The 23811-nt window shown below is 35.1% G+C and overlaps 1 protein-coding gene across 1 annotated transcript in view; it reads left to right on the forward strand.

Annotated features, from left to right (window-relative positions):
• CWF19L2 (CWF19 like cell cycle control factor 2) overlaps positions 1-23811 on the forward strand; it is a 134213-nt gene that overhangs the window by 17270 nt on the left and 93132 nt on the right. The window contains exons 4-6 of the mRNA XM_036745740.1: positions 4437-4550; positions 5082-5201; positions 14335-14428. Of these exons, the coding sequence (XP_036601635.1) occupies positions 4437-4550; positions 5082-5201; positions 14335-14428 (328 nt within the window). The remainder of the gene's footprint in view (positions 1-4436; positions 4551-5081; positions 5202-14334; positions 14429-23811) is intronic.

Genomic DNA, 23811 nt, shown 5'->3' on the forward strand with positions numbered 1-23811 from the left:
ACTGGTAATTTGGTTTTCCTCTTTGTCCTTTATGAAAATTAACCAATGATTTATGGTTTTTTTCCATGAAACCAGCTTTTAGTCTTATTTATTAGTTCAGTGTTTTTTTTTAACTTTTAGTTTTATTAATCTCTCCTTTGATTTTCAGGATTTCTATTTTGATGTTTAATTGGAGATTTTTTTTCTTTTAATTAGATTTTTTATTTTTAGTTTATAACACTTAGTTCTGCATGTTCTTGAGTTTCAAATTTTCTTTCCTTCCCTTCCCTCCCACCCCATCCTCCCCACCCCCCGCCAAGATGGCATGCAGTCTGATATAGATTCTACATAAACCTTCACATTGAACTTATTTACACAATAGTCAAGTTGCAAAGAAGAATTATGACCAATGGAACGAATCATGAGAGAGAAGAAACAAAACCAAAAAAGAAGAGGAAAAAAAAAGAGAGCAAATAGTTTGCCTCAATCTGCATTCAGACTCCAAAGTTCTTTCTCTGGATGTAGCTAGTTTTTTCCATCGTGTGTCCTTTGGAGCTGTCTTTGAGCCTTGTATTGCTGAGGGAGAGCCAAGTCTCTCAAAGTTAGTCATCACAGAATCAATGCGTCTCTGGTTGTGTACAGTGTTCTCCTGGTTCTGCTCCTCTCACTCAGCATCATATCATGTAGATCTTTCCAGGTTATTAAGAAGTCTGTGTCTTCCCCATTTCTTATAGCACAATAGTATTCCATTACATTCATATACCACAACTTGTTCAGCCATTCCCCAATTGATGGGCATCCCCTTGATTTCCAATGATTTCCAATTCTTTGCCACCACAAAAAGAGCTGCTATAAATATTTTTGTACATACAGGTCCCTTTCCCGCTTGTGTGATCTCTTTGGGATATAGCCCTAGGAGTGGTATTGCTGGGTCAAAGGATATACATATTTTTATAGCCCTTTGGGCATAGTTCCAAATTGCTCTCCAGAATGGCTGGATCTGTTCACAACTCCACCACCAATGTATTAATGTTCCAATTTTCCCACATTCTTCAGCATTTTTTGTGCCTCTTTTGGCAAGCTCTTAATTCTCTTTTCCTACTTTTCTTTTATTGCTCTCATTTCTCTTCCAGATTTTCCCCCACCACTCCAATTTTATTTTAAAAATCATTTTTTAGCTCTTTCAGCAATTCTTGTTGGGTTTGTGTCCAATTTGCACATTCCCCAACCCCCTTGAGGCTTTGCTTGTAGCTGTTTTGACATTTTTGTCTTCTTCTGATTTTGTGTCCTGATCTTCTCTGATACCATAGTAGATTTTTGTGGTTAATTTTTGTTGTTGTTATTTTCTTATTTTTCCAGCCTATTTCTTGACTTTTAACTTTATGTTAAAATTGGGCTCTGCTTACCCAGGGAATAGGGGTGGGAAAATTGTCCCAGGACTCATACTTTTTTGGTGTTGCTGTGTTCACAGCTAGTTCTGGGAATTCGGAAGTTTTTGGTGCTTCTCCTTCTCTGGGGAGAGGTGTGGTTATTGTTTTCCTGGTCTGTGCCAGGAAAGACCCCTGATTCTTTGCAGGTGCAAGCACCGTTGCTCCTCAGGACCCCTGTAATCTCTTTCTGACCAGCTGTCCAGGATTCTTACCATCTCTGGTCTGAGAATGTTAAATGTTCTTATTATAGTTACCTGTGTGCTTGGGGGAAAAAAAGAGATAGTGTTAATTTGTAGTACACAGTTAAGTTTAATTTCCTTCCCTTGGTATCTAAAAATGTTATGTTAATTTTATTTGCTGGTGTTCCATCTATTGGAATACATATTCTCTCTTTAAGAAATGTTGACTCTCCTTTTTGAAATTCTTTGTACCAGTCATATTAATAGGGTTGCATATTTAAACAGCTGGATGACAAAGATTTAACATTAAAATATGTCAGTGAAACCTCCCTCTCAATATCTAATAAATTTTCTAACAGATGTTAAGCCCTTTCCAAATACACAATAATCAAACTTCCTATTGTCTTCTTAGGAGGAGTCTTAATTTCATCTATTCAATGTGATGACACTCTTCTAGTAATGTATTGACTAGAGATAACACTTATTTTTTGCTAATTGTGCATTCAGGTTAGGGTTCCTTGTTGGCTCTGGGTACCTTTGTTCCACATTTACTAAGGGTTCTGAAGTAGTCTCTTCCTAAACCCTAGGATTAGGTGAAAATCCTGAGATATTCCCCAACCAGTGAAGATTTTGCATGCACAAAGCCATAAAGGAATTATGGGAGTTTCTGTTGATATAATTTTATAATGGGAGAATTGGCTCCCAACTTTGTGGTTTGTATCCAAGCTCCTTAGGGCTACAGCAGCAGAAGAACAAATGAAAGTAAAAATCATTTTTCTTCTCTAGAATTCTATTTCTCGTTTCTCTATATTTGGTCCTTGTTGGAAAAACCTTTATGGTATGCTGAAGTTTTTTATCTTTCATTATTTGAAACACTAATTTCCAAGAACTTGAAGGGTATATAAAATTTGAACCTATTTTCCTTCCTCTTAAAAAAAAACACCAAAGGAACCCTCAAAAACCTGTTCTGTGATTAAAGCTTGAAATTTAAGTTTTTCTTTTAATCTAATGTTTTAAATCTCTACTCTGCCAAGAGATAATGCTTATTTTATACCTTCTTAGTAGTGAGCTCCTTGAGAACAAGGGGCCATGTCTACACAAAGTTCTTTTTATAGCACCTTAAGTATGTAAACACTTTTGGTGATGATGATTTCGTCAAATGTAAGTATAAATAGGGAAAGAGAAAAACTCAAAGGAAACCAATAGCTAAGCCAGATAGACCTTTATAGACCGAAATAAGAACAATCTGCATTACATTGGAGGCAGATGGGGAGTGTAGATTCCAGAACCCCAGTATAATTTGTTCCATATAGGTCAAACCTTTCCTATATCTCCAGCTATGCACTTAGCTCTGTAGGCTCTGTAGCCTTTTGATAAGTCATAGCAATTATCCCCATCCTAGGGACTCTCTCCAGGGAAAGGCATATGGTTACTTCTTGAGAGGAGGGGATTGAACCAAGGGTAAATGAAGAAAGGTTGGCCTTGGCAAGGAGATGGGACACAGTGAAGGAGGAGATAATGGGGGATGATGTCAGAAAGATATGAGATCAGAAGAACAGAAGAAGAGGGAGTTCTTAGTGAATGGCTTCAACTTTTTTAGTGAAGTATGGGTGGAGGTCCTGAGCCTATGTGGGGTAGGGTAGGGAGGTGGGAAGAGAGAAGAGAAGAGAATGTTTGAAACAGTCATTGTGGTGAGTACAATTAGGAATTTTTTAAGTAGGAAGAGAAGGATTGCCTTGTTAGGATTCAGTTTGGACATAACATAAATTTGTAGTGGGCCCAGTAGGCACAATTTAGTGATTTGTCATATAATTAGTATGTATTGTCTGTAACATCCAAGTGGATAACAAAATGAGTACAGAGTTAAACTGGAGGTGAAGAGCAGGCTGAGTTGTATTTGAGAAATTGCTAAGCTCCTGTGATGAGCTGAAACTCCTCCTAGAAGAAAAAGGCCCATCTTTTTAAATACTAATATTCTGTTAAAGTTACATGGCAGTAATACATAGAATACAACAGTCTCCAAACAACTGAAAATAAATACCACACAGAAGACAATATAGAGAGATGCACAGTGGGTGTGAGCAGGCTACTCATGAGTAACATTGAAGAATGAGAGTCATTTGGGAAATATATGACAGAAAAAGATATGCTGCTTATGTGTCATAGGGGTGAGGATTAACAGGTGGACAGCTGGAACATTCCACTGGTATTTTTGCAATGTCAGGAGAAAGCAAGACTAACAACATTTTCACAGTATGGACAAGCATGGGTCGGTTGTGACCTCCATCACTGGAAGAAATATCTGAACTGATGATAATAGATCCATTTGAGGATTTGAAAAATTTACCAGCTTCTCTTCTTTTTTAGAGGTAGTAAAGATATCGTTAAAAAGCATTTTTGGGTGCCTATTTGGAGTGACACTTTATGGAGCTGGTCACATTTCTCCCATCTTAATTGTATTTGTCCTTTGCCCAAATTCCAGTAACATTTGAACAAATAGATTTGTGATAGTTTATTGTATGCTTGTTAGACGGAATTGGAGCTTTGTACTGAAGTGTGCTTTCTTTGTAAAACTGTCATAATCTTTGTTCATTGCTCTTTAGTTTTGTGACATAACTATTAAGAAAAAAAGCTGTAATTTGGTTATTTTGGAGGATGGCATCAAAATGAAAGGCTTTACTTTTTTATTTTTTCAGGAATTTTTTTTTTATACACATTTTGTTTGGAAAATGTACTCTCCTGCTGTGGTATCTCCACTTAATGATGAGGTGACTCTACACTCTGATTTTGTAATGTTATGCTGAAATGTACACATGAGTATTTCATTTGTACATTTTGTCTCTTGTAGAGTTCTGAAGATGAATGGGTTGAAGCAGTTCCGTTGCAGGCAACTGCCACAGAAAAAGCCTGGAAAGTCAAGAAGGAAGAGTCAGATAAAAAAGAAGATTCCCAAATTGTTCAGGTGAGCAGCCTGATTTTCAATAAAGCACATGTGTTCTTATGATAAAAGAACTGCATTTTTAATGTAAAATATGGTTTAATTTCTCTAGATAAAGATTAACTCTACAACCTCTGGATGATAATTAAGTATATGCTGTGTTTTGGGTATTTACTTCTGCTGAAATCTTCTTTTTTTTTTTTTGGTTGGGGGGGGGAGTGCAGTCGCTATCAAATACTTGGGAAAAAGGAGTATTCCTTAGTTTTCAGATCTCTAGTTTGGGAGAGAGAAGTAGTACCCTCATTGTTACCTGTATCTGATATTCTTCAATTTTGTAATTGGGAGCTGAAAATTAAGCTCTAGTACTGAGTGTAGCAACTCTTTAATAGCTAAACTTGACTGATTTGTACTTTTAAGATTAATTCTTTTGATATTTTTGCATGCATAGGAAATAAAGAAGAATATTTCATGCAAAAAGATTAACCAAACAGCAGCTAAAAAGTCAGTTTATAGAAATTTAGTTCTAAGCACTTGAATTGCTTGCTTTCTTTATAGAGAGATGAATGGATGACCTTTGATTTTATGTCTGCTAAAACTGTATCATCATCATCACTCAAAGCTGAAAGACAGACTGCAAAGAAAATAGAGCAAGAGAAAGCCCAAGCAATTGAGCAGGTAATGGGACATTGGAATCACTTTTTAATCATTTTCTCCCTTTAAAAAAATCTTTCTTACTGTGAACTTAGTAAGCATAAATAACATGAAACTTCAATATACAAAGAATGGAAAAGAGGATTTTATATGAAATTATGAACTCTTCACATTTTTAAATGTATATATCAAATTTAGAATGATAATAATGAAACTGTGCTGCTTGTATTTGTTTCCTTCTAAACTGCCTTCTGTTCCCTTGTCTGTATTTTTAATGTTTCAGTTGACACTCTTTTCTTCTTTTTTTGCATATCTATCCACCAACTCTATACTTCTTTCCCCCCCAGTCCCTACCCCCAAAACCCTCTTTTGTAGCAAATAAATATTATCACAAAAAACAAATCAATACATTGGCTGAATTTGAAAGTGTGTATGTTTCATTCTGCATCTCTAGTACAACACTTTTTTGCCAGTAGATAAGTTGACATTTAGATTTGCAATTGTAGATAGAAATATTTCTAAAAAGTCAGCCTGCTTTTTGATATTCCTTAGTTCCAAAAAAATTGTTGTGCATGAATCTAAAACACAAATTAAAAAAATTTTTTTCATTGATAATTAGAGTCCATTATTTTTACTAAAATAAAATTTAAGAAAGTTAGATTTCTTAGATAAGTGGTATCTCATTGGTATCTCATGGTTTCTCATTTCCTGAGTACTTATGAAGGCTAAAAAAATTAGTGTGTTAAGAATGTATTTTAATTGCATAATGTAACTAAATATTTTCTAGAGCAAGAGTTCTATGGATTTTAGGTTGTCTGTGAACTTAGATGGGATAAAATTAGATCTTTATTTCAATATGGTTTCCTTTGCAACCCTGTGTATTTTATGCATTTAAAAACATTATTCTGAGATGGGGTTCATAGACTTCACCACACTGTCAAAGGGCTCCATAACACACACAAAAAGTTAAAAACCCCCTTTCTGGAGTAATCTTTAACTGAAATTAAATATAAAAAGTATTTCAACTTGGAGAAAAATGTCTAAGCAAAACACAGGTCAGATGAATTCAAGGGAAAACAACATTTTGCTACACCTATTGTGTTGAATAGCAATAAAAGGGGAGTTAGGGAGTAAAATATTTTTACATACTGATTCTTCAATATTTTACAGTTCGGTTACATTCAGCAAATGTTTTATTAAGCCCTTTTACGTGCAAAGTGTGATAGGCACAATAAGACAAAAGACAAAAAACAACTCTTGCCCTTAAGGAGCTCACATTCTATTTAATTATATATGATGTTGATAGACAAGTAGATAACAACATAGTTTAAAGAAGAAAAGAGCATAAATGATTAGGGGTTTGTAAGGGAATGAAGGAAGGCTTCCTAATTCAGTTGAGGTATCTGTTACTTTGGGAAACCTTTTATTTCTCCCACCACCTACATTGTTAATCCTTTCTCCTTCCTCATATTACTTTGTATCTGATTTAAGTACCCTCCCTCACAGCCAGCCTTTACAAGGCACTCCCCATTCTTTGAATCTCTTCTCCCTTGTTATTTCATTGTTCTTAAGCTGTAAATTGTCATCCCTGTGGTCTCTTACCATCCTTTATATTTCATCCATGTTCTCATCCTTCTCTGTAGTCTCATAGGATGTAATAGACCTTTTTCCTTGCCAAGAATTCTCTACTTCTGTCTTTGATACTGTTCCCACTTATCTCTTCTAGGACCTTGTTTCAGCAGTCTTTTTGTAATTCTTGCTCATCTTCAGTTTCTCATTCTCTCTTTTAGCTTTGCCTGTAAGCATGCTCAGGCCTTCCCTTACATGGAAAGTGCATTGGTTTTGTAGTCAGAAGTTCTGGGTTTGGATCCTGGAATTGCTAATTACTAAATGTACCAACTTGGGCAAATCACTTAGCCTCTCTGGGCCTAGTTTCTTCATCTTTGAAATGAGGAAAATGGATTAGATAAATTGGAAGGATCCTGTTGTGATACTTGAGTAGCCAGCTATTGCTAGAAAAACCCTGCCCCCAGCCCCTAACTGCAAACCCCAGTCTGCATAAGAAAAAAACAGACTGAGTTCCTGCCGTTTGGCGAGTGTCCTGGGCCCCTAAGACATTTCCAAGGAATGTAAGCTAATTACCAGGAAAGCCTAACGATCTTTCTTCGTCTAACTGTGTGGGCTGAGAGATGACTCTATCTCGTCTCAACAAACCCAGCTGGAGCATCCCTCGGTCTGCCTATGGCCTTGAAGGATGAAAGCCTCAGCCCTAGATATTCTTTTGAATTATGTGACTTCTGCCTTATCTTGAGCCTTCCTTGTTGTGGGAGTTATGGCAAGATGGACACAGGGATCCAGGGTTGTAATTTCAGTTGACACTTTGTCAGCTATCTGATATGTTGTATTTACAATCTATTTAGGAGGTTCCTCTTATTGTATCATGGTCATAAAAAGTGAAGTAACACAGGCTTGCTGAGTCTGCAAAATGACAATTCAAGAGATAATTAAGCACTGAATCCTGTATTCTCTATATAAACTACCCTTTCGCTTCAAACGTGGCCATTGATTTGGGAAGACCCCAATGGCCGCGGGCTAATAAACTTCTCCATTCAAAACTTATACTCTGTGGCGTGTCTCACTCGCTTCTGGTATAACACTGTGACCTAAGTCTGTTGTTTTGTATCTTTCCTTTATGGCTAAGCAATAAAATTTGACATTCACGGGGAGCCAGTTTGTAGAAGAACTTGAATGCCAGAAAGAAAAGTTTGGCTTTGATCATATGAGCAGTGAAGACTTTAGGGAGAGAAATGAATTAATTATAACAATGATTTAGGAAGATTATTCTTATAATGGTTATAGTTCTTAGATGTTAGACTGATCTTTTTCTAGTTTTATCATATATCATTGGCATATTCAAATTTTCAGTTAACCTGTGAGCTTATCCATTTGGAAGTTCCCTTCAAGAATACAAGATGCAAGCCATCTATACCTATTCATGTTCTGTGACTTTTGTTCATGTCCTCAAATAGATTTATCATAGTGGGCCCACCCAGCATGCTGGAGTTCTTCCTCAATTTCTCTTAATATTTTGAGGGTTCCAGTAGAGCCCTCTGGCTGTCTGTCTATTGTCCCTTACTCTCACCATGTAATCAGCCCATCTCCTGTTTCTATCATGCATTTCTTGATGATATTTTACACTTTCATTTTCTTTGAAGGTCCTTATTGGTTATATGTTGCAGCCTGCTCACACCCACTATGAGCCTCTCCATTGTCCTCTGTGTGACATTCATTTTCAGGTCTTCAGAGACTTTTATTTCCTATCATGCTATAGCATTTCCTATCATGATGTATTTCTTATCCTTCATATCATGCATTCATCTCATTGCCATAAAGCAATGCCAGTAGAATGTTCATATTAAAAATGACAGATCTTTGTTTCCATGTGAAGGTTGTATTTAAGGAGCTTTTCAATTTCCTAAGGGCAGTTTTTTTCCACAGTTTAAGAAGTGCTGAGTCTAGTCCACTCTCTTCCTTTAATTCTGGGCCTAACTCCTTGCCCATCTCTACTCTATCCAGATATCCATACTGATGGATAATTTCTATAGGTTTTCCATTCAAATACATGTCATAATATAGGTAATAGATATTCTTAGTCCACTTGGTCTTTTCTGTGTGGATGATCAGAACAAACTCTTGGGGGGCGTGTATTGTAGATCTCTCTACTAGGAGGTTTTGCAGTATTCCAGTGATTGATGTGATCAACAGCATATCATTTAAGTCAAGTTAGCAATCATTTATTAAGTACCCTGACTATGTATCAGGCACTGTACTAAGTGCTAGGAATACAAAGAATGACAAAATCAGTCTCTGCCTTCAAGGAACTCAAATTTGAAAGGAGGAGAGAGCTTGCAAAGAACTTATACAAACAATCCATACAGGATAAGTTGGAGATACTCTTAGAGGGAAGTAAGGAGTACCAGGAAAGTTTTCTTGAAGAAGATGAGATTTTAGTTATGCTTGAAGGAAGACAGAGAAGTCAGGAGGCAGAATTGAGGAGGGAGAGAATTTCTGACTTGGGGATTAGCTAGTGAAAAAATCAGGAGTCAGGAGACAGAGTGTAATATGTCAGGAGCAGCAATGAAACAGTGTCATTGGATTGTAGAGTACATGGAAAGGAGGGAAGTATAAGGAAACTGTAAAGATAAGGGGCTAGGTTATGAAGGACTTTAAAATCTAAATAGAGGATTTCACTTCCAAACAAGAGCATCTGGCAAACCACAGAGAAACCTTTTATAAACTTGAATTCTGACCTGGATCTAATACCTTTATCAAGCATACCTCTCTCTGTTTTATGCCTCATTTCATGTTTGTGATCCAGAGAGTCATTGAACAGGGTTATTTCTATTATGTCTTTCAACAAATCTTGAATGGTTTTAATGTGTGAAAGGGAGATTACTGGAAGAGAGCTTTAAAAATGCATTTTGTTCTATAAATCAAATGATTTCTCACAATAAAAAAATAAGCATTATGGGATCTTATATTCTCTAACTCTTTCAGTTAACTTTGAAATGGTGAAGATGTGATCCATTGTAGAATATCACATTCGAAAGCCTATTTGTTCCCTAATATCATTTTTAAGGATATCTTTGACTTATGTAAAAACAAAAATTTTCAATAGGCATTTAGACTAGTAGTTGTTGATGTTTTCTCAGTAACTTTTTCTTAGAATTAATGGGATCCAGGTTTTTTTCCTTTCTTTGGTATCTCAAACTCTTGCATTTGAGTATGCAGCACAGGTTTCTTATGTGTACACTTAGTACAACCGGGCTATTCCTCTAATCTTTGTCCTCTATAGTGCCATCTTTAACTCCCAGTAAGCACAACTAAGATTGTGATGGATGGATCCAAGTATGTTTCCTCTGTTTTTGTTGGTGAAAATAGTTTATTATAGTAAACTTTATAGATGTTTTCTTTTGTTTCTATTTGTTGTCCTTCTTTCCTTTTTGTCCTTATATACTGTTAGGATGAGGTTGATTAGTTGTATTTCTTGCTACCAAATATGCCTACATTACTTTCCTCTGCTTTATGAGATACTGTGGCCCATTCTTGTCCATTAGCTTTGTTCTTGTCTTTGGCTGTTTGTCAGGTGAATATAGTCTTTTCTGACTAAGGTACTTCCTGCATTCTTTGGGCTTTCAAATGGCAATAGATACATATTTTTACATAACCTGTATAATATTCTTTTTCTCTTCTTGAGGTTACTCTCCAGAACTGAATAAACAAGTGCTTTTCAAGTGTCCTGCTTTGAAAACTTCCTCTCCTTAAAGATCACAAGAGCTTAGGTAGATAAGCATTGAAGTTTTGACATTGGTCTTGATAGTTAGATAATTGACTTTTGTCTTTTACCCAATAGGTTTAAAATAGCCATTGTGGGATTTACTGGGCTTTGGAATGAGTTGCTAAGTAAGGTTATTTGATTTCTCTATTTAAAGTAAGTATTATTGATTTTCAGGTAGAATAGTTAAGTTGGGGTTTTTCCTGAAGGGTGAAAAATACACAGATTGACTGAGGTTCTTGCCAGCCTGTAGCTAAGTTCAGAATGAATACTTGAAATTTGGTAATGTTAATATATGGGTGGGAGCAGAGTCAAAATGGTACAGTGAAAGGTCACAATTGCCAAACTTCTACAGAATGGCCACCAAACTCACTGAGTAGAATTTTGAGTGAGAAAGCCAAGAAAAACAGAGTCATTTTTCCAGCCCAGGAATCTTAGGAAGATAGAAAGAGAGGCCTGGTGATACTGGAGTGGAGATTGGCCTGGAGCAAAATGTAGAGCATGGCACAAGCCACACGGGCTGTGGGCTGTGGGCAGCAGTGGTGCTCAGGGATAGTAAGACTCTACCTGTGTAAGCTCCAGATCACAGATCGGGAGGACAGTGACCAGACTTCTTCCTAGATCACACCACATTAGAAGCATCAAAAATCTATGGGCCTTCAGACCTAGCTGTGAAAGCAGAAGAATTTAAAAGACAGAGAAGCTCAGGCTATTCATCTCACACAGAGATGAGCAGAGCCCAATTCTTACATAAAGCCCAAAGAAGTAGGCTGGAAAAATGAGCAAACAACAACAGCTGAAAAGAATCTGACAATAAAAATCTGCCATGGTGACAGGGAAGCTCATGACAGAAACCCAGAAGATTACAATGACTTGAAAACAATCTGTAAGTCAAGCCTCAAAGAAAAATACAGATTGTACGTGAGCCTAACAAGAATTCCCAGAAGAGCTAAAGAAAGAGATTTTAAAAAATAGCCAAAAAAAAAAAAGGAGAAAGATTTAAAAAATCAAATGAGAGCAAAAGAGGAAAAGTTGGGAAAAGAAATGAGAATTATGCAAAAAAAAATTATGAAAAGAGTTAAAATGTGAATGCTGTGTTTTTAAGCCTAAAAAAATAGTAATTCAAGAATAACTTGGGCTTGTTGTATCATAACAACTACATATTGTAAGAATACTATCTGGAGTAGATGATTTTTATTTTTTTAGCCAAGATGAAATGTAGTATAGTTGATAAAGTATAGAATGTGGAATCTGGAAGAACTGGGTTTGAATTTTGTCCCTGATTGTAGCATTCTGACTACAAGAAATTAACCTTTTAGCCTCAGTTTCTTCATCTGTAAAATTGGGTTAATATATTTATTACTTTTATCCCAGGGGTTTGGTGAAGATCAAACGAAAAATTTGTTATGCACTTTGTAAACTATGAATAAATGTCAGTTATTATTAGGAGGGATAAATTACACATTTGGTATAAAGTCAGAAACCAGAAACATCTGAAGAAGCTATAGTGGTGGCCCAAATCTAATTAGAAGAAATTTAATATGGGTATATGTAAAATGCACTTGGATTTAACAAATCAATTGCACAAGGATACGAAGGGACAGTATGGTGAGAGAGTCAATATTAAAAAGATCTTGAGGTTTTGGTAGACTTTAATCAACTGAACATTTATAATCACTTGCTATATACCAGGGACTATGCTAGCCACAGACAGAAATGAAATAGTCCTTACTTAAAAAGAGCTTGCAATTTATTTGGGGAGAAAGCATATACACATAAAAGTATATACTCAGTGTGTGTGTGTGTGTGTGTGTGTGTGTGTGTGTACGCACATGCATATACATGCATAGATATGTGTATATATACATATATAACCCTTTATGTGTGTATACACGTTTCAATGTACACATATCTATGCATAGATATGTGTATATGTACATATAACCCTTTATGTGTGTATACACATATGTTTCAATGTACATGTATTTTATATATGCATATAAGTGTTTTCAAAATATATATTGTGTATCTGTATGTATCATACACGTGCACACAGATATACATTTATGTGTGTGTGTGTGTGTGTATTCTCCCCAAATTGATTACCTGCAGAGAGACTTTCATTTGAGGCAACGGTGATATGGTAGCCAAAAAAAACCTAATATAATCTGAGGTTTTATTAAGAGAAAGCATAGTGTCAAGAAACAGGAAATGATAGTTTTGTTGTACTTTGCCCTGGGGAGGTCACATCTGGAGTATTATGTTCAGTTCTGGATACTACATTTTAGGAAGGACTTTGATTCAAGAGAGTGCCCAGTGAATGGTAACAGGAGATTGTAATCTTGCTATTTGAGAATCTATTAAAGAAACTGGGGATGCTTAGTCTGGAGAATTGATTTGAAAGTGGGGGCACTTGATAACTTTTTAAGTGTCTGAGGAAGATTAGACTGATTCTACTTGATCTCTTAGGGCACAACTAGGAGCAGTTTGGTGAAAGTTGCAAAGAAGCAAATTTAAGTTGGATGCAAGAAGATAGCAATTAGAGATATAAAAAAAGAGTTGCCTTGAGATTTAATGCTTACTAGAGATCTCCAAGCAAAGGTTGTGTGCCCGTTAGTCTTGTATGTTGTAAAGAAGATTTCAGTTAAGCTATCAGCTGGACTAGGTAGCTTCTAGGGCCTCTTCTAACGGTGAGTTTATGTAATTCTTTTTCCACATCAGAGTTTCTTAACCTTTTCTGTTAGGGATTTTTTTGGCAGGCTGGTAAAGCCTATTGATTTTTCAGAATAATATTTCTTTAAATTCGTAATTGAAAGAAATGCTGAATTTTAGTTAGTGGTTACTGAAAATAAAGATGTAATTTTTTTTCTCATTGAAATTCATGGACCTCCTGAATTTTATCCATACTATTCTTCCATCCCCAGGTTATGAACCCTTGCCTTAAAGTTTTTGTTTAAATCTCTATAGCTAGTGAAGTAGAATTGTTACTAATATCTCTGTGATTTGTTTAATGCTCACTTAAAATGTATTAAGCTTTCTTTTCATATAAAATATAAATATAAAAGTCATTCTGCCAAAACAAAAATATCAGGGAGAACATTTAACATTTTGTTATGTGGAAAACAATAAAATTATTACAATATATGGTCAATCTCTAGCATGTATTTACTAAAAATCATAGAAATATAAAGCTAAAAGAAACCTGTAAGATTTTCTAACCTAATTTAGTTAATAAGGCATACAGAAATTAAGGGCAGTGGAGAAAGCGCTTGGCCTGGAGTTAGGAAGAGATGAGTTTAAATCTGGCCTCAAACATTTACTAGCTGTGTGACCCTGGACAAGTCACTTAACACTGTTATTTTAGTTTCCTCATTCATAAAATGAGCTGGAGAAGGAAATGGCAAACCACTTTAGTACCTTTGCCAAGAAAACCCCAAAAATGGGGTCATGAAGAGTGACATAACTGAAATGACCGAACAACAGTAGAAGTTAAATGATTTTCACAAGCTCCTTAGTTTTATAGAGACTAGAATTCAAATTACAATGACTATGTGATTGTTCTTTGTAAAGCTACGTGAATGGCAGACTTTTTTAGAATGAGAATTTATGTCAACTGCTTAATATCTTTTAGAACTCTTAGCATTTTGAAAGGTATCCTTATTCAAACGTAACTTCCTGGAAGGGAAAAAAATTTCCACAAATCCCAAGATAATGATTTTTATCATAATTAATATGGTCATAAGGGATCAAGTTATTTATAACACACAAATGCATTCTGTGTACTTTTTGAATTCTGACTCTTGAAAATGTTGTTTGTTGTAGTCTAGACTTTCTGAAAGAGAGCTGAACCCTTATTGGAAAGATGGTGGAACAGGCCTACCACCAGAAGACGCTAATCCGTCATCAGTTGCTAAAGGTAAAAAAGTGAATTTCTTTTAGGTTCCTTTTTATTCCTCTTAAAATAACCTGAGTTTATTTTTAAAACAGTAGATATGCTATGTAGTCTAGGCAGAATAGAGGCCCCAACTTAAGATTTGGGAAATGTTAATTTCAGGTTTCTCCATTGACTGTAAATATTATTGAGTTTGTAACCTGTGTCACATTCCAAATTAGTGTCACTTATTTCTTCATTTTCAAATCAATTTAACATTTATTAAGTGACTTTTGTGCTCAAAGTATTATACTAATGCTCTAGGACTTACAAAGTATAAATAAGATAGGGCCTCTGATCTTATGGAGCTTATGATTTGGTTGAGGTTTAATTATTCCCCTGTGGGTTTAATTATAATATATGCCAGTTATATGCTGGCAACTGGTACAGGGTTATAATTTGGAAAAATTGAGTCAGTATTGTAGATTAATACCCCCCCCAAAAAAAACCAAACAAACACCACCACCACCACCAAGAACAAAAAACTAAACACCCATTTATAGTTATAGCTTTACAGGTCCTTATGCGCAAGGTCATACTGAAGTTAAAGAAAACAGTAGTCCAAATGGGAATAAAAAAATACTTCAGGTCCAAATATCTATGTTGTTTTATATCCTGGTTTATGTGGTATTCACCAAATAATTTATCCATAGCGTATTTAGCCTATTTGTAGTCTAGATGACTATAGCTGTGTGGCATACTAGCACCTCAGGTCTTGACAGTGTGAGTAACAGATCTATATAGATCATCTTCCAACCTCCCCTTCCCAGACTAGTCTCAGTCTTGAATATCTTTTCCATACTGCCAAATGCCTACTGGATTTTTATACTGGATGTCTCACAGACATCTCAGACTGAACATGTTTAAAACAGAATTGATTATCTTTTCATCCAAACCCTCCAAATTTCCCTTATTTCTCTTGAGAACATCTTTCTAGTCACTCATGTTCACAAACTTGACATTATATTCCACATATCTAATCAAGTTGCCAAATATTATTGCTTTTTACCTCACAATATTTCTTTGTTTCTAACTATTCATGTTGCCACCACCTACGGTATGGTAAATACCTTGCATTGTTTTCTCCCAACTCTAATCCTCCACACATTTGCCCAAGTAATTTTACTAAGTCCATGTCTGACCATGTTACTCTGTTTCTCAGTAAACTTCTGTAAATCCCTATTACCTCTAGGATAAAATGTAAATTCAATTTGACTTTAAAGCCATTTATAACGTGGCTTCAATTTAGCTTTCCAGCCTCATTATGCAGTATGATACTTCTGGCACTTTACAGTCTAGCCACATGAGCCTCATTGATATTTCTCAGATGCAGCACCCTCTCTTGACTTTGGTGCATTTTGCTGACTGTTCCCCACCTTCCTCACCTTGTAAGGCTCCACTCAGACATCTGTTTACATGAAGCTGGGCCTGCTAGTGTTCTATTTCCCTAAACTAACTTATTTATTCTGTATCTATTTATGTTTGTACATGTCTTTCCTGATATGTAAGCTTCTGGAGAACAAGGAGTGTTTCATTTTTGTCTTTTTATCCCTCTCATATAGCACAGTTCTGGGCATATAGTAGACATAATGAATGCTTATTGCTTGATTGATGTTGGAGAATATATACATAGCCTTAATACACAATAAAACATGAAAAGTACATAAGTTGAAGAATAGTGAGAAGGGGACATAGATCTGGGGATGGGGGCGAGGCAGTTACGGAAGTCTTTAAAGTAGAAGGTGACAGTTAATTTGGGTCTCAAAGGATAAGAGCATTAATGCATAAAGAAAATTATTCTGATGTCAGAATGAAGGGTTGGTTGGAGAAGGACAAGAGTGAAGACAGAAAGACTTAGTAGAAAGAATTGCTATAGTCCAGAGAGGTGGTAATATTGACTTGCATATAAGGGTGATGGCAATGGGAATAGAAAAGAAGAGAATGACTCTAGGAGACGTAGTAAATTTGTTGACTGTCTATCTTATCTAGATTTTGTATGCGTTTTTATTTGAACCATCTGTGAATTATTAGTAGTAGCACCTTGTGTTTACATTTATGACAAATAGCAAAAACATTGCTAAATTATTTTGATTCCTTTTGTAGTGTTATATAAACTGTTACTAAGAGGGAATTTTTTTATAAAAAGTATATTCATTAGCATATTAAGTGCTTATTTTTATACATTTAAATGTTTACAGATTTATCATTTATCAAGGTTACTAGTAATTCCTTAATCTCACCCTAACTTTATCTTGTATCTTCTTTTTATGTATTTTTTATGTATCTATATATGTGCATATTGTTTTCTCTGTAAGAATGTAAGTTCTTTGAGGGCCGGGATTATATCACTGGTATCTTTTGTATCTTCAACACCAGTTGCAGTACCTAAAAGAACTTAATAAGTACTTATTGGTTGATTTTATATTTTGAACCAGTCAAAGGAGAAGATGCCCATAAATACACTGCTTTTTTGAATACTTCAATTTTATAATAAAAATTACAGTTTTAAAGTATATGAAAAAGTTTATGAAGTATATTAAAATAAAAATTAGGTATTTAGTATTGGAAGAATATCCCTTTTATAGCTTTTTAAACCTACATGCCAACCTTATGGTGATCCTGTTACTTTCCAGCAGATAGATATAAAACATTTGAAAAATTTTATATATGTAGTCGATCTTGGTGATGATTTCCTTTTTGAAAAATGATTTTTTGTGTAACAGTGTGGTTCTATTTGACCAAGGAAATTGAGTTCTCTGTTTGGTAGTGTTGTGTATAGTTCATTTGAACGGGAGAATCCAAATAATGTTTTTCCATTACTTCTTCATCTCTTTAAGACTGAGGGACATTATTGCCTTTTTGAGTGCACTGTCTGCCCAGCAAATATTTGCTATGTTTTCTTTTATTTTTATTGTAGCAATTTATTGGAGAATTTGAAGTTTAGTATGCATTGTAGCCCGTATGTTTCATAGGTATCTCTCACGATTATAAATTAGAACTTTTTAGTTATATTAATAATATTAACTTACATTTATACATTTTACTCATTTTTTCTATTGCCTTGCCTTCCATTAGGAGATCCATGGTAAATTAGAAGTTGGTATTTGTAATCAAGACATGATATGAATGTACAAGTGTAGTGGGAGAAATGCTCTTGTGGGGGAAGGGATTTCTGAATAAAATACTATTTCTTTAAAAAATACCAGGGTAAAGTAAAAGTGAGTGACACTAAAGCCTTATTGCCTTTGTCATTCAGAGGGTTGTAGTTAGCAAATTTGGGCAGTTAGGTGGTACAGTGGTTAGACCGCTTGGGTCTGGAGTCAGGAAGATTCATCTTCCTGAGTTTATATCTGGTCTCAGACACTTATTAGCTATGTGACCCTGGGCAAGTCACTTAACCCTGCTTGCCTCAGTTTCCTCATCTGTAAAATGAGTTGGAAAAGGAAACAGCAAACCACTCCAGTATCTTTGCTGAGAAAACCCCCAAATGGGGTCATGAAGAATTGGACATGATTGAAAACAACTGAACTACAAATTAGTAGATTACATTAATCCCTTTTGCCAGCCATCTTACTCTCAAATAAATATTCATCAAGGAATGTGAAAATGACAAAATTACTCCTTCTAGAATTTGAAATCAGTTGGCTATTAGTTTTGGTGAGGAGCTTATATTTCTTTTTTGGTTTCTTTTCAGTCTTCTTTATCACAAGAGTACTTTTCATCTATGTGAAATATGGATTGAACTCAGGATAGTAGGCCTCTCTAAAGGCACCTTGGTGGTGCAATGGATAGAACATTGAGCCTGGAATCAGGAAGACCTGAGTTTAAATGTGGCCTCAGATATGTAGTAAAGTCACTTAGCCTCTATTTGCCCCATTTTCCTCAACTGTAAAATGAGAATAATAATAGCACCTGTCTTTCAAGGTTGTGAGGATCAGACTAGACAATATGTATAAAGAGTTTAGCACAGTATCTGGTGTACTTTATTATATTGTTCAATCATTTCAATTGTATCCAACTTTTTGTAACCCCATTTGGTGTTTTCTTAGTAAAGATACTGGAGTGAGTTGCTGTTTCCTCCTCCAGCTAATTTTATAGATGAGGAACTAAGGCAAACTGGATTAAATGACTTGCCCAGTGTCACACAGATAGAAATTTCTGAGACCAGATTTGAGCTCAGGTCTTCCTGAATCCATTTCTGGGTTCTCTATCCACTGAGCCACATTCCTGCCCCACCTAGAGTATAGTAGGCACTATATAAATGTTAGCCATTATCATTGTCATCATCATCATCAGTCATCATTATCTCCATGGGAGCCTTGAATTGAAAGCTTCCCTTCTTACACTTGCATAACCTGCTTTTCTCTTAAAAAAAAATTATAACAAGTTATATTTGGCAAGCATGAGGCTTCTATTTTAAAGCAACTATATTTCCAATTTCCCATTTATTCCATTATAATTTTATTTAAAAAAAAACATAATTTTATTGATAACTTTTATTTTTACCTCACCTATGTTTCCCAATCTTTCTCTGTAACTTTTACAACAAATAATTGAAAAAAATAGATCAGTGAGATTAATCAAAACATCTAAAAAGTCTAATACTGTGTTCAGTGTTCCTCACTCATAGCCCTCTACTTCTGCAAAGAAGGAAGGAGGTGCTTTATCATATCTCATCTTTGGGGTCAAGCTTGGTTGTTATCATTTTGTAGCAGTTTTGATTTTATTGTTGTTCTTTCCATTGTTATAGTCATTGTGTATATATTTCTCCCCAGTTCTTCTTCAGTTTGCATTAGCTCGTATCAAAGTCTTGGAATGCTTCTCTCTATTAATAATTTCGTTGTTAATAGTGCAGTGACATCTTATTACATTTATGTATAACAAGCTGATTGTCCATTCCCTAATTGCTCAATGCCACTAAAATTTTCTGTGAGCTAACTACTTAAAAAAATTTGAAAGGGAGAAAATTTAGAATCTAAATCTAAAATAAAATTGAGTTACTTAAAAAAACTTAATTTTGTTTTAGAGTCCAAATTTTCTCCCCTGCAAATTGCTTTCCAGATTGGTTAGACTAGTTCGCAGTTCCATTAACATACCTGTTTTTCTGCAGCCCCTCTAGTATTTGTCATTTTCCTTTTTTTGTTATCTTAGTCAAGCTGAGGACTGTGAGGTATGCCTCAGAATTGTTTTAATTTGTCTTTCTCTAAATATTAGTGATTTAGAACATTTTTTTCATAAGACTATTGATAGCTTGGATTTCTTCCCCTGAAAAGTTATTTATATCCTTTGAACATTTATCTAATTGAGTAATGGCTTTTTTTCCCCTTGTGTGTTTGACTCGCCTATTAATCTTAGACTTAAGATCTTTATCTGAGAAAACTTGCTGCAAAAATTTCCACCCAGTTTCCTGCTTTTCTTATGATTTTAGGTGTATTGGTTTTGTTTGCATAAAAGCTTTTTAATTTTATGTAATAAATTATCCATTTTACCTCTTGCATATCTCTTTTACCTCCTCTATATCTCTTAATTCATCATGAACGCTTTCTCTCTTCATAGATCTGACAGGTAATTTCTTCCATGCTCTACTAATTTACTTATGATTTTACCTTTTATAGGTATAAATTCTGAATAGGTACACCCATTTGGATCTTGGTACATGATGTGAGATGTTGGTCTATACTTAGTTTCTGCAAGACTACTTTCCAATTTTCCCAACAATTTTTGTTGAGTAGTGAGTTCTTGCCCTGATAGCTGAGGTCTTTGGGTTTATAAAAAAAATTTGGTTACTGCGCTCATTTGCTTCTATATATTGTGTACTTAATCTGTTCCATTGATCAATATGTATTTCTTATTTAGTACCAAATTGTTTTGATAATTATGGTTTTGTGTGTAGTTTAAAGGTAACATACTGGTAGATCTAGATACTTTTTTTCTATTTTTTTCACTGATTCCTGTGATTTTCTTGAGCTTTTTGGGGAAAGCTAGTGGTGCAGTGGATAGAGTGCCAGGTCTGGAGTCAGGAAGGCCTGAGTTCAAGTATGGCCTCAAATATTTATGAGCTGTGTGATTGTGGGCAAGTCATTTCACCTCCTTTTGCCTTAATTTCCTCATTTGTAAAACAGGGATAATAATAACACCTACCTGCCAGGATTGTTGTGAGCATCAAATGAGATAATAACAGTTGTTTATCACAGTGCCTCGCACATGGTAAGCACTATATTAATGTTAGCTCTTACTATCATTTGGTCCTGGAGTTTATTTCTTTGGGAGTTCATTTTCAGCTTAATTTCTTTCTTTAAGATAGGGTTATTTTATTATCCTATGAGCTTTACTGTTAGTCTGGGCAGTTCATGTTTTTGTAAATATCCATCCATTTAATTTAGATTGTCAATTTTATTGGCATATAGTTGTGCAAAACAGCTCCTAATAGCTTTTATTTCTTCTTCATTGATTGTGGATTTCACCTTTTTTCATTTTTGATACTGGTAGTTTGGTTTTCTTTTTTAAAAAAAATCAAATTGCCTAATAGTGTCTTACCTATTTTTATTGTTGTTGGTTCCCCCCCCCCCAAAAAAACAACTAGATTGTAGTTTTACATATTAATTCAATTGCTTTTTCACTTTAAATTTTATAATTTCTCCTTTGAATTTTAGAATTTCCCATTTGGTTTTTAACTGCGGTTTTTTGATTTGTCAGTTTCTTTTTTAGTTGCATGCTCTTTCTCTTTCTTATTGACTAAAACACTTAAAATTACATGTTTTCTCCTAAGTATTGCTTTAGTTCTATCCCATGAATTTTGGTTTGTTATTATTTTTCATGTGATTATTGTTTCTACAACTTGTTCTTTGACCCACCCATTCTTCAGGACTAAGTTATTTAGTTTCCAATTAAATTTTAATCTATGATTTAAATTCCCTTTATTGAAAGTGATTTTCATTGCGTTTGGTTGGGAAAAGTTGTATTTCATATTTCTGCTTTTCTGTATTTTCTTGTGGATTTTTTTTTGCTCTAATAAATACATGGTCAATTTTTGTAAAAGTGCCCAGGCAGAGCTGAGAAATAGCTGAGAAATACTCCTTTCAGTTCCAGTTTAGTATTCTCCAGTCTATTATTTCCGAATTTTCTAAAATTCTATTTATTTTTACTTCTTTCTTGTTTATTTTATTTCTGAGAGGGGCTGATTGAGGTCCCTTACTAATATAATTTTACTATTTCCTTCCATAACTCATTTATCTTTAGCTATAAGAATTTAGATGTTATGCCATATAATACATATGTGTTTAGTCTTGATATTAATTCATTTTTTATAGTACCTTTTAGCAAAATGTAGTTTCCTTATTTATTTCTTTCATTTAGGTGTTTTTGCTTTGAATGAGATCATGATTGCTATTACTATCTTTTCTGTACTCAGCAGAAGCATAATAGATTCTGCTCCAGCATCTTATTTTAAATCTGGGTATATCTTTCTTTTTCAAGTGTATATCATTCAATTCAATTTTCAAATCCAATCTACTCCCTCTTCCATTTTATGTATGTGTTCATCCCATTCACATTTTAAATGTTAACTCTGTATTTCTCCCTGTCTTATTCATTTATATTTTTCCTCCTTTTTTCTCCATCCCCTCTTTAAGAGTCTGTTTTGTTTTCTGATTATTGCCTCCCTTGATCTATTATCCCTTTCCTTCCTACTTTGCTATTGGGTAAGATGAATTTCTCCATCCAACTTTGTTTGTGTGTGTACTCTTTCCTCTTTTAACTAGTTCAAATGAGAGTGAGGTTCAAATGTTGCTTGCTGACCCCACCCCCCTAGACTCCTGGAAGGTACTGCACTAGTTGACTTTTCTTTGTAGTGAGTCTCCTGCCCCTGGTTGTTTCACTGCAGGCTTAGGTATTGGGGTAGGGTCTAGAACTTGAGTTTGTATGCTCTGCTCCTAAGGTGTTGAGACACATAGCTACATTAACAGAACTTGTTTTTTTACTTGGTACACAACTAGGACAGGCCCTTGCTCTTTTGTGTTCACCTTTTTTCACCCTGGATCCGTAGCCCAGAGCTAGGCAATGGGCTATAGAGCTAATAGATGGCACCTATTTCTTGTATCTAGTGCCAGTTCAGAGATCCCCTGGGACTTCCTCTATCCTGGTGTTTTGTCCTGGCCCTCTTTCTGTCCCTGGACACTAAAATACTGTCTGTCTTCACCTGTGTCACTGCTCCAGTGTCTATGGACTTCTCTCTCTATCTTCTTAAGTTGGAACTGGGCTAGAAAAATGACTCATTGTGACTTGTTCTTTAGTCCATCCTTTCTTTATGACTATTATATTATTATAAAAATTAGGATTTAGCCAAAACATTTAGCCATTAAAATGGTTATAGATTCAGGCAAGTGGTATTAACTCAGATGCTTAGGTTTTTTTTGAGGTAAATAAGCACATTAGACTCAATTCTTTTTTTTTCTTTTTGTTTTTTTTGGAGGGGGAAGGCAGGGCAGTTGGCGTTAAGTGACTTGCCCAAGGTCACACAGATAGTACATGTGTCAAGTGTCTGAGGCCGGATTTGAGCTCAGGTCTTCCTTACTCCAGGACTGGTGCTCTACTCACTGTGCCACCTAGCTGCCCCTAGAGCTCAATTTTTAGTATAGAATTAGGATCTGGACTGAAATTTACCTCAGAACTCTGAATCTCTTAGGCATCCTCTATTCTGTTGTATTCCTGGTTTTAAAATAAATTATCTTTTTAATTAAAGCAGATTGAGGAAGGCTTCTACTTTGACATCTTTTCTTTTTCTAATTATTTATTTTTATTTTTATTTTATTTTATTATTTTAGTTTTCAACATTTACTTCTGTAAAATTTTGAGTTCTAAATTTTCTCGCCCTCTTTCGCTCCCCCCTCCTCCCTAAGACGGCATGCAGTCTGATATAGGTGCTACATATGCATTCATATTAAACACAATTTCACATTAGTCATGTTGTAAAGAGGAATTAGAATCAATGGGAGGAACTATTAGAAAGAAGAAACAAGGAAAAAAAATAGCAAATAGTTTGCTTTGATCTGCATTCACACTCCGTAGTTCTTTTTCTGGATGTGGATAGCATTTTCCATCTTGAGTCTTTTGGAGTTGTCTTAGATCCTCGCATTGCTGAGAAGAGCCAAGTCTATCAAAGTTAGTCATCGTACAATGTTGCTCTTACTGTGTACAATGTTCTCCTGGTTCTGTTCACTTCACTCAGTATCAGTTCATGTAAATCTTTACAGGTTTTTCTGAAGTCTGCCTTCTCATAATTTCTTATGGAACAATAGTGTTCCATCACATTCATATACTACAACTTGTTCAGCCATTCCCCAGTTGATGGGTATCTTCTCAGTTTCCAA

Source organism: Trichosurus vulpecula, chromosome 2 (assembly GCF_011100635.1).
Source record: "Trichosurus vulpecula isolate mTriVul1 chromosome 2, mTriVul1.pri, whole genome shotgun sequence".
NCBI lineage: Eukaryota > Metazoa > Chordata > Mammalia > Diprotodontia > Phalangeridae > Trichosurus > Trichosurus vulpecula.